The 12,226-nt window shown below is 41.3% G+C and overlaps 1 protein-coding gene across 2 annotated transcripts in view; it reads right to left on the reverse strand.

The window, feature by feature from the left end:
• The window catches only part of tecpr2 (tectonin beta-propeller repeat containing 2), an 86,657-nt gene that overhangs the window by 35,821 nt on the left and 38,610 nt on the right, over nucleotides 1–12,226 (reverse strand). For both annotated transcript variants that reach the window (XM_060933934.1, XM_060933935.1), the window contains exons 9-11: nucleotides 8,796–9,532; nucleotides 1,602–1,785; nucleotides 1,046–1,219 (exon numbers count right to left, since the gene is read on the reverse strand). In XM_060933934.1, the coding sequence (XP_060789917.1) occupies nucleotides 1,046–1,219; nucleotides 1,602–1,785; nucleotides 8,796–9,532 (1,095 nt within the window). The remainder of the gene's footprint in view (nucleotides 1–1,045; nucleotides 1,220–1,601; nucleotides 1,786–8,795; nucleotides 9,533–12,226) is intronic.

Raw genomic sequence — 12,226 nt, forward strand, 5'->3', positions numbered from 1 at the left:
GCGTGCAGTCATCGCGACCACCATGAGTGATGTTAATGTCAGTTCTACACAGTTTGCAGTGCGCGTATCCATTGCCCTTTTGACTGGGTGTAATGCATGGCCATTCTACCGTATCGAAAATAGCGCGAACAAATGTGCGGAATCTGCGCATGTCACACACAGCATGTGTGGTTGTCGTAAAAATAAATAGCCTAGCCGTGAATCGCGCATGGATTGAAAAAAAGTCGCTTGGACATTTAAAAACAACTCGCTGGAATTTTTTAAGACTTTATAATAATTCCATACAGAATAACACTGTTTGCCGTAACATCGTATTTATGTAACTTTTCCATATAAAATACGTCCAATCCGTACTAGTAGGCATCTCTGCTATGCATCTCATGGTGTACACAGTACTGCAGGTTTTTGAGAGTTTAAAAAAAAAAAAAAAAAAAAAAAAGATAAATCATGTCTGATATATTTCCACCCTTACAGTGATGTAACAACCAAGAAAACTGGAGTGACAAACAATTAGAAAGCTGGGGGGGGGGGGGCTTATCATAAACTAGTTGCATAACTGTGCACTGTTTTATAAATGGGGAACGTGACACCCATCATCAATTAAACCCAAATAAAAATCAGCTGATTCTGTAGGATTTTTATGATGGAAAGTCATGAAGGCCATCATCATCATCATCATCTCCCTGCATGTGACATTCTCCTTCTCTTTCAGTTTAAATTTTTTTTTTACACAACAAATACCTGCAATTAATAGGGGTGTGTAGAAATAATTGCTCATCAATTAAATTTAACTTTGTGTCACAGAGCGCAGCAGCACCCCCCCCCCCCCCCCCCAAAAAAAAAAAATAAAAAAGACACCCCAAACACACCACCAGCTCCTCACACTATGATAGAACTGTATTCTAAACAGCGTCTACACAAGCTACACTTCCTGTTTGAAAAGCATTAAATGGAGCGGCTGACTAGGACAAATTTACATAAACATGCTTTTTAGTCATGAGATCCTGCTTAAATACAATACAATACAAAGTCCACTTCATTTCACCTGTCTGGAGATAAAGATCTCCGCTGGTGCGTATGATCCAGGCTGTGTCATCACTCAATGCCACAAAGGAAGTCTCATCCAGGGCTTTGTACCAGTGCCTTTTCCCCTTGATGGTCACTTTACCACATGCGTACGCCGTCATGGTCTTCTGTTCCACCTTCCACAGCAATGAGCCTAAGAACAAATTGCATTTTGTTCTGATTTCTCACCACAGACCATTTCCATTCAATAACCAAGTGCTACTAATACCAGGTTCTGTTCCCTGGTTTTACGATGAACTTTCCTCACGGCATTAGGAGTTCCTGAACTCACAATTCTATTATTTCCTGAAAAGTCTTTTTGGTTATTTAATATGCATTTATATGGCTCTCTTTAAATCTTCTCATCTGAGGTGCCAAACAGGCATCACATACAGGTTCTCTAGTTAGCATATACAGTAGTCTTAAAATGCAGTACTTTAACAGTCTGTACAATTTTCAGAATAAAGTAAGCCTTGCCATAAAGCAAAAAAACTGAGAATGGAGGGGAAAAAAAAAAAAAAAGTAGTATTGCTTACCGGAAGGGGACAAAGCCACCTGCTGGATGTTCTCTTCATATTTCTGCCAGCTCAGGCTGCCATTGGTGAGGCTGCTGCAGTACAGGCCTCCTTTAAAGTCCAGGCACCAGATGTGTCGCTCAGTCACTACCAGGCTTAGGATGCCACAGCCCGGCCCACTGTAGCCCATCCAGCTCTCGGCCAACTGCGCCAAGAGCACAGAACATCTCAGTTGTGCTACTCATTAAAACAAAACACAACAAACAGGACGAAACCATGTGGAAAATAAAACACCTCAAGGACCACAAAATGTCACAATAACCAGGCTGATAATTTCAGCTCATCCATTAGGCCAAATTAAAAAAAAAAAAAAAAAATGGCGTGTTTCCGGTAACCTGACCGATCGAGAATTTCCGCGTCGAAATTGCCGACCGTAAAGTTATTACAAATTTCCCTTGATATTTTAGTGTAAGCGGCGTTAGTTTGTCATCATTTTTTGTTTCAATGCGTTCAAGTTGTGAAAGAAACGATAAAAAGTAAAATGTTTCGCTACTTCTATCAGCCCTCCTGCATAAACATGGAAGCGCACTTGTATACTGAAGGAGGAGGGAAAACTGAGCCGAGCCGCCATTTTGAATCCTTATTCAAGGCTGTAATGCAAATTGCTTCCTTTTCAGTATACAAGTGCACTTCCATGGCAGGGAAAAACACTACATTTTGCCGCCTATGTAGTCCCCTATTTATACAAACAGGAGTCATTCAGGATTCAGCCATGTTTTTGCTTGGTGTTTTTGCTCGACCCAAGTTCTACAGTAGGCTAGGCTAGGCCGTCTGCTTTTAATGGAAGTAGCCTAGGACATTATTTTCACGTTATTTCTTGATAAGGTGTTTTCACGTTATTACATGAAAATATCATGAAATATCGCTTCCATAGATCGTAACTCGAGCTCTCGCGATATTTTTTTTATTCGTTTAAAGATTTAAAACACTTATTTTATGATGTGTGGTATAAAGGATTCTGTGCCAAAATACTATTTTGTAAGATGTTTACTTGTGTTAATTTTTTCGAACAAAATATAAAAAAAAAAAAATAAATAAATAAAAAAACCTTTCCTACCTACCGACCTTATTTTAGTATTTCATGTTACCGGAAACACACCATTTTTTTTTTTGGCCTTACGATGACAGAGATGGAAAATTTGATCCACTTATGGTTTACGACTCGTAGGTTTAAAAATAACGTACATTTTCATTCTAGTCCTTTCACAAATCATTTGTCTGTGGCAGAATCTGTACTGCGCCATGTACAGGGTTTTATCAGCCTGTCTGGGACCAACAACCAGAGTCACGGAGGTCACATTTTTCCACATTCTGATGACTGATGTAAACAGTTCAGTTAATGTTTGACCTGCATCTGTATGGTTTTATGCAATACACTGCTGCTGTATGATCGGTCAATTGGGTAATTGCATAAATGAGCAGGCGTACAGGTGTGTGTGAGTGAGAGAGAGAGAGAGAGAGAGAGAGAGAGAGAATGCCTTGCATAAGTATTCACCTGCATTGAACTCTTCCAAATTTTGTAGTGTTAAGACCTGAACTGAAATGGACTTGGTTGGGATTATAGGCCATGAATCTACACAAAATGGCCCATAATAGTGAAGGGAGGGCGGACACCCAATAGAGTTTGCAAAATTATTCATAAATAAAAACTTATATGATCATAAGTATTCACCCCCTTTGCTATGAAAAGCATACATTTTTTCAAGTCTTTTTTCACAAGCTTGACAGCTTGTGAAAAAAAAATAGTGATCATATTGTCACTTTAATTTTATCCACGCTTCATTTTATTTATTTGCCATATTTTATCTGCTGCTTTTTTTTTTGTTTTAAACTTTGTTACTGGCAGCAGGCCTGCCATTGTACATAATACGCTGTTTGTTTTTTTGCCCACCCACTTTTGTGATTTTATTCTTTTTGTGATTTTATTCTCTTGCTCTTATTTTAATGTACCGCTCTCGCCCTTCTAATTGCCCTTCGGGGATAAATAAAGTTTTGTCTGATTCTGATTCACAAGCTTGACAGTGCCGATGAAAAACATCTGCACTGACTGCTGCAGAAAAGCAATCACTTTATTTCATCATTACTGGTGGTGCAGTGATATGCAGTCAAATTTCATACCATTTTGATACAATGGGACTTTATGATAAATTTTCAATACAGCAAAAATAAGCACTGTCCGAATACACAGATGAGCCAAAACATTATGTCCTGCTAATATGCTGCTGGCTTCCCCATGTGCCACCAAAACAGCTTCGACCTGCCAAGGTGGACTCTACAAGACCTCTGAAGGTGGCCTGTGCTATCTGGCATCAAGACGTGAGCAGCAAACCCTTCAAGTTGTGACGTGGATCTGCCATGGAGAGGACTTCTTGTTCCAGCACTTCCTACAGCTGTTCGACTAGATCGAGACCTGGGGTATTTGGAGGCCAGGGCAGCACCTTGAACCGTTCATCGTGTTCCTCAAACCATTCTCAAACAATGGGCCTCATTTATCAAGCCTGATACATTCGGATTTGTGTGTAAAACATTTGTATGACCACTTCTACAAGAAATTTGGTATTCATGAAAATCCTGTAAATTCAGAAACGTGTATTCTACTCCTGCTTCTGTGTGTGTGAATTTACGCACAAGATGACTAATGTAAACCTCAACTTGATTGACAAATTCAACATTTTGCATTTTTATTACCTTTACAGCCTTATCCAGAGTGACTTATAGAAGTGCTCTGGAGTCTTGATCAAAAACACTCCTCATGCTAGTTCACTTAGGTCAGGGACTAAGAATATCTATGAGAACATTATGTGAAAAATCAGACAGTTTATATTACTGGCATTAATTAAAGATATGAAATCTAAAGAAGGTGAGCCAGCACAAGCTCACAAATTAAGACAAAACTAATTCAACTGTGAGCAAAGAAATGTAGCTATATAAACAAAATGGTCAAGTCTGACTGCTCATAGCCCAAATTTTGTAGTGTGGCAGGGTGAATTATCCTGCTGAAAGATACTGATCTCTGGTCCCAAAACCCACCAAGGTCATGGGGGGCACTGCAATGAGGCACAGTACATCAGTTGACTCCACCTCTCATGGTTGTGGGTGAGGGCCTGTGCAAATGGCGCAAAAAAAAAAAAAATTATATACGAGATTCCAGTCCACTCAGTGATGGTGTACAAACATGTCCTCCCTGCCACCTCCCCCTTTGACAGTCCCCTGGATGACTGTCTTGGCAAGCACATTTGATCTCGTCACATGACTGTACAAACAGTTCTCTTTACTGTGGTCATCAGTTCTTCATACCCACGTACATGCTCTGATGGTTCTGCAGACCTGCTCATTTGTAATGTGGTCTAGGACACACCATGTATTTTTGGAACCATCTCATTTTAGCTTCTTGGATCTACCTCCGCAGTTCCACTGTCAGGGTTCATGTTTCGCATGCATAAAGGAAGATGGACAGTACTACAGCATGCAGGAATTTCAGTTTGACCTTCAGACCGAGGAGTCTCGATCTTGCTAATGCTGCAGTTGTTTGTGTCACTCGAAGGCATTTCCATCTTTGACCCTTCACTGATGATGGTGCCCAGATATTTGAAATGGTTGACTTGTTCCTGACCATAGACAGCAATTCTTGTCTTGCCTTGCTGTTGGCCATGAGCTTGGCCTTCTCGGCACTGATCTCCATGCCACACATGGTGGATGTTGCGTCCAGGACGTTAACCAGATTGAGGAGCTCCTCTTCACTTCAGGCCAATCCATCAATTCATTTGTGAACCAGAGGTTGGCGTTTGTGCGCCCTCCAATGCCAACAGTGCCCATGTGATCAAGGGTCTCTGGCATTAGATGCTCTACAAAGATCTTGAAGATTGCTGGTGAGAAGAGACAACCTTGATGGACTCCTTGTAATGTATGGAACAATTTTCCCCACTGTGCCTTGAAGGAGCACCGCACTACTGGCATTAGCTTAAAGCCATTGGATGCTGAAAGAGATCACTACAATCAGGGAATACTGGTGCCATGGAGGGGTTTACCTGGTCTGTTACAATGTTTAGGAAGGTGTTACATGTCAAATTGACATCCACATGAATGCCTGGACCCAAGGTTTCCTTGCAGAACATTGCCCCTGCTAGTTTGCCTTCTTCCCACTAGGGGTCGACCGATAATCGGCCTGGCCGATATTCTGCATTTTTAGGGTTATCGGTATCGGCCATAATTTCCACCGATATGCCGATAACATGCCTTTTTGCAGCCATTTCATTCCTAACGCGACTGTCACTGCACGTCCTTTCCTGCACTCGCCTCTCTGAGTTCAAGAACACGGTCCCGCCCACCACAACATCTGATTTGTTTGGCACAAGAGATATAGCCAATCGACACGCGCAGCTAAACACTCTGAACTGTTTCAAGGCGCCCGTATCAAGGTACGGACACGCTGCTTTTCCCGCAATAAGTCACAAACACACAAGTTGCAAAAACACAACATTATATGTTTACATTCTTCATCTACTGCTCGTTAAAACTGTCCGTTTGCATCTGTGTAGCCAGGCAAACTTAGCTTACGGAAGGAAGCACTTGAATTAGCCTACAACCAACTAGTCTTGCTGAAACAGCATAACGTAGGCTGCAGTCATTTTTAAATCCCCATCTGGAAACGTTGTGAATGTGTCAGTAGTTCTACTCGAACAGTAGAATGACAGCCATACAGAGAGGTGGTCAAGGGAAGACCAAGTAAAACGTAGCGTTTGTGCTCTGTAGGCTAGCGCAAGCCTACTGGCTATTTGTTATGGTGATGAGTAAACTTCATGACGCGACTCGTGCTCAAAAAGCGCATTGCACTTGTATATATGTTAGGTAACTTTATAAAGCGCTGTTTGAACATTTAAACACGCCAGGTGTGACTAGTATTTATAATTCTTGCGCAAGTGATTCTCCTCGCTAGCGCTTCTGATTCGGAAAGCGATATACTCTTAAAAGGAGCAGCCGCTCCTAATAGGGAGCGATAGCCGACTTTACTGTATGTTTGATTTTACTTTTTAAAAAATGCTGCAGGCAGCTCCCTACACTTGATTTGTTATTTAAAAACTACTTGAAGTTGGTAAGTCTTACTTAGTTCTTAGTGTAAAAGAATCCAGAGCGTATTTTCATTTATTTTCCACTGAAAATGGTGAGCTGTAATATAGTAGGGAGTGATTTTTTTTTTTATTGGTGAATATTTTATTATTATTTTATTTCTCATTTTATTCTAACTAATGTTTGACTTTATTGTACAAATGCTGCTGGCATCTCCCTGCACAAAATTTCATGTTCAATTTTACAATTAAACATACATTTCATGGATATGAAGGTCTGGGTCAGTGTGTGCTATGTTTAATTTCATGTGAATTATAATGTTTACGTTTATCGGTTGCACATATCGGTTATCGGCATCCCAATTCCATAATAATCGGTATCGGCCCTGAAAAAAAAACATATCGGTCGATCCCTACTTCCCACAATGAATTCTGGTGTCATCTCTTCCCCAGGGATAATAGCACACACCTACCTGGCCATCCACATGATGTTAAAAAAGACCCCTCATCAGACCAGACAACGTTCTTCTGTTGCTCCAAGGTCCAGTTCAGATGCTTACGGGTACATGCCCATTTTAGGCACTTCCAATGGTGGACAGTGGTTAGCATGGGCACTCAAACCGGTCTGCTACTACACAGACTCCTCTGCAACAGGGTGCAATGGTTTCTGTGACAGCTACAAGAGGAATGTGTCCCATCATTAAAAATTTCTGAGACTTGTGCCACAGAAGTAGTCCTTCTGTTAGTTCAGACCAGACAGAACACCCTTTGCTGCTCTTGTGCATCAGTGAGCTTTGGGTGCACTGCCTGGTGCAGAGTTTTCATGCCTGCCCATTTCTCCCACATCCAACACATCGATTTTGAGAATGGACTGTTTGCGTACCGTCTAATACAGCCCAGACCTTCAAACGTGCTACTGTTATGAGATAAATCAAGGTTAGTTGCTTCATCTGGGAGTGGTTATAATGTTTTGGCTCATCAGTGTAGGCACGCGTCTTAGGTTTCCATTTTCAACTGATTAAAACATTCAACATAAAATCACAAAAAATGTAATAATGACTTAATGCATTATAATTGCCCTATTTGGATAGGATTAAGTTAACATGGGGTCTAGGGGTAATTTCCTATTTTACAGATGCTATGCTGTGGTTTTATTTCTGTCCGAATTTGCCGTGTTTTTCCTCCGTCCTTCTTTGAGAAAATTACAGGCCAAATTATCTCCAGCCGGGGTTCTCTGATAATTGTGTCTGTGTTGTCGTTTGTTGATAATGAAATGGCTGGACACTATGTCTAGGGCGCCCTCACGTCTGTCTTACCTTCTGGCTCTGTCTTTTAGTTATGCCGTCAGAGCTAATCTTGCCAGAGTCCCTGACTGCACTCTGAGCACAGTGTGCGTCCTCTTGAGTTCTCTCGCTCTCATGTTACTCCTGAAATACCAGTGACCCTGACTCTTTATGCCCTTCAAACCTGTCTGATGGTTGTGGATGTTTTTCTTTGGATAGCCTAAAGACTGCAATTGCTAAGAACAGTTTACACTCAAAAGTCTACCTCATTGAAAAGTTGATAACTTCAGTGTGATACGATACTGAAACTTAAAAACTTGAATGATGCTCACCCTCAAGCTCCTTTACACACACTTAGCACTACTTAACTATATATAGACACGGTTACAGAAGAGTAACGATTGATAAAAATCGCACTATCCGGGTGTCAGACGAGGATGGGCTCACTTTTGAGTTGGGTTCCTTTCAAAGTTTCCTCCTCTTTGCCGCCTCAGAGACATTTTCCTTGCCACCATTGCCTCGGGCTTCTGTAAAGCTGCTTTGTAACGATGTCTACTGTTAAAAGCGCTATATAAATCCCATTGAAGTTAATTATGTTGAACATAAAAATGACATCACTTCAGCCAGTATCTCCAAAGTGATTAGCATGATTTTGCTCTGAACCGTAAACATTACAAAATGAAAAGCCAGGGCTGAGCTGAAGTGAGTACCTATGGCTTTTCTAATGAAACCTATGAAGTCATAATTTATTAGAATTCTTTGTGTGCGTGCGTGCATGCGCGCGCACAAATTGGGTCAACTCTTACCTGGTCTGTTTTGTGAAGCCGCAGGTCTTCCTGTTCTGTCTGCTTCATGGTAGAACTCTGTAGGCCCATACTACTGAGGCCATCCCCTAGACTGGCACTAGATGGCACTGCATGCGTATATATGTCCTCTTCGTCGCTGGAGGGTGATTGCTCCGGCTCTGGCTCTGGGGAATATGGAAGTGGCCTAATGGGATAGGATGGTAAATCCAACTCAAAGTTCCTTTCTAAATCATCTTTGGGCTGAAGCTCTGGATTATGCAGCTCAGCTGGCTCCTCCAGGTCAGGCTTCTCATTGGCTGCATGCATGTAGGAGAAAGTGCACTCCAGCAGCATATCTACATCTGGTGTGCTGGTTGTTTGCTCCTTGTTTTCCACAGCTTTGGCAGGGTCATTGTCAACTTGGCAGGCCGTGTCTTGTAGACAGATGGATGTGGGACAGGAGGGCTCAGTGTCGGCTTCTTTGCTCAGGGAACTCTCACTGCTCTCATGGTCTTGAATCTGGGTTTTTTCCAAAAAGTTCTGCATTAAAGATGCGTCAGTGCTGAGGGGCTCGATGCACACAGAGCCCTCGTGATCAGGTGAGTCGTTGCTGTGGAGATCCAGACTACTGCACATAAGGCTAGTACGGTCTGAGGGTGGCTCGCTGGCAGGTGTGGGGAGGCCATCGCTAGTCAGGCCGTCCTGGCTGTACACGCTCTCTGACCAGCTGTTGTGCTCGTTCATGCAGTTCCCACTCTCTGTGAAAGCATACAAATTAGCGCTACAGCAAAGCAACACATTTTCTGCATTTTAGATATATTTTTTTCATAGTAAAGCGATGGAAATAATGCACTCAGGAAATGGGGAAAGTACTTCAGTAGCAGAGCTGCCTTATTTAACTGCATTTTAAATCATAATAGAGGCTTTGCACCATCACTTGACCCCATAGTAACGGTAACTATGCCGCCATGACAGGGGACATGCTTGTAGTGCTTCATTCAGCAGAGTTAGTGGTTATTAATTGGTATGGGAAGGTTTTGCTGTGTTTTTTGAATGTGCAAATCGTTTTGAACGAAACAAAGAGAGATTTTAATTTACCAAAAGTAATTCATCAGGGAAAAAACTAGATTTCTAAACGGAGAGGTCAAAAACCCTTTGGTATGCGCACTTCATTTCCACAAAGGCAAGAATTGCAAATAAATAAATTAGTTAATAAATAATTTCAGGCGGCACGGTGGTGTAGTGGTTAGCACTGTCGCCTCACAGCAAGAAGGTCTGGGTTCGAGCCCCGTGGCCGGCGAGGGCCTTTCTGTGTGGAGTTTGCATGTTCTCCCCGTGTCCGCGTGGGTTTCCTCCGGGTGCTCCGGTTTCCCCCACAGTCCAAAGACATGCAGGTTAGGCTAACTGGTGACTCTAAATTGACCGTAGGTGTGAATGTGAGTGTGAATGGTTGTCTATGTGTCAGCCCTGTGATGACCTGGCGACTTGTCCAGGGTGTACCCCGCCTTTCGCCCGTAGTCAGCTGGGATAGGCTCCAGCTTGCCTGCGACCCTGTAGAAGGATAAAGCGGCTAGAGATAATGAGATGAGATGAGATCCAAAAACACAGCAAAACCTTTCCATACCAATCAAGAACAACTAACTCGGCTGAATGAAGCACTACAAGCATGCCCCCTGTCATGGCAGCATAGTTACTGTCGTTATGGGTTGTGACAGTGCAAAGCCTCTATAAAAACTTTTGTATTTCTAACACTTGAGCTAACACGAGCTGTATCCGATCATCAGAAACATCAGATCTCGGCGGTGGCTCGACCTCTAAACAGGGTCTCCTCTCTATGAAGGACATCCCTTACAAAAAAAGAAGTTTATTCAAGTGTGCTTCTATTATACGTCTTTTCAACTAAAAAGTATGCTTTCAGTTTACCTTTTATTTACTTATCAGAGACATAATGAAGTTATACACAAGTATACTTAGCTTATACTGAAAAGTATATATAAAAAAGTTCAAGTATATTAAACTTATACTTAAACTTTTGATCAAGATACACTTAAAAGTGTAAAAAAAAAAAAAGTATTAAAACATTTGTGCCTTAGGTTTACGCGTCGTCCTTGCCGTGTAGTTGTGCTTCAGCATTGTTGACTCTTAGGTACATCTGTGGTTCCATACAAGTTGTTTTTTTTTTTTTTTATTTCTCCTGAGTGGGATAATTAAATTTTATTTATTTCTTTTTCTTTAGAGCTTGGATGTCAATTTCAGTTGTCATTGCCACATTTTTTATACTTTGGCATTTAATACAATGTGGCTTTAAATTTTTATTTTGAAAGAAAATGAACATGTTCTTAATCCTGAGTATCTGTTGTTATTTTGTGAATTCTTACCTTTATAACTTCATTGTAACTTAAGGCACAAAACACTTAAGTTGTCTACTGGTAGTGTGCATGAGGTAAGGGTTAGGGCTAGAAAACTAATAGTATACCTAGAAGGATAATTGCAGTATACTTCAAAACTAAAAAGTGGACTAGATGTATATAATCAGTAACTAATAGTACATTTTCAATATGCCTTAAAGTATACTTTTATAAACTAAAAAGTGGACTAGAAGTGTGTAACGAGTAAACCAATACAGGGAGTGCAGAATTATTAGGCAAGTTGTATTTTTGAGGATTAGTTTTATTATTGAAAAACAACTATGTTCTTGATGAACCCAAAAGACTCATAAATATCAAAGCTGAGTATTTTTGGAAGTTGGAGTAGGGCTTTCTTAGTTTTAGCTATCTTAGGAGGATATCTGTGTGTGCAGGTGACTATAACTGTGCATAATTATTAGGCAACTTAACAAAAAACAAACATATACCCATTTCACTCATTTATTTTCACCAGGGAAACCAATATAACAACTCAACATTCACTAATATACATTGCTGGCATTCAAAAAAAACAAAAAAAAACAAAATCAGTGACTAATATAGCCGCCTTTCTTTATAAGGACACTCAAAAGCCTGCCATCCATGGATTCGGTCAGTGTTTTGATCTGTTTGCGATCAACATTGCGTGCAGCAGCAACCACAGCCTCCCAGACACTGTTCAGAGATGTGTACTGTTTCCCCTCCTTGTAGATCTCACATTTGATGAGGGACCACAGGTTTTCTATGGGGTTCAGATCAGGTGAACAAGGAGGCCACGTCATTAATCTTTCTTCCTTTAGACTCTTTCTGGCCAGCCATGCTGTGGAGTACTTGGATGCGTGTGATGGAGCATTGTCCTGCATGAAAATCATGTTTTTCTTGAAGGATGCTGACTTCTTCCTGTACCACTGCTTGAAGAAGGTGTCTTCCAAAAACTGACAATAGGACTGGGAGTTGAACTTGACGCCATCCTCAACCCAAAAAGGTCCCACAAGCTCATCTTTGATGATACCAGCCCATACCAGTACCCCACCTCCACCTTGCTGG

Source organism: Neoarius graeffei, chromosome 11, assembly GCF_027579695.1.
Source record: "Neoarius graeffei isolate fNeoGra1 chromosome 11, fNeoGra1.pri, whole genome shotgun sequence".
Classification (NCBI taxonomy): Eukaryota; Metazoa; Chordata; class Actinopteri; order Siluriformes; family Ariidae; genus Neoarius; species Neoarius graeffei.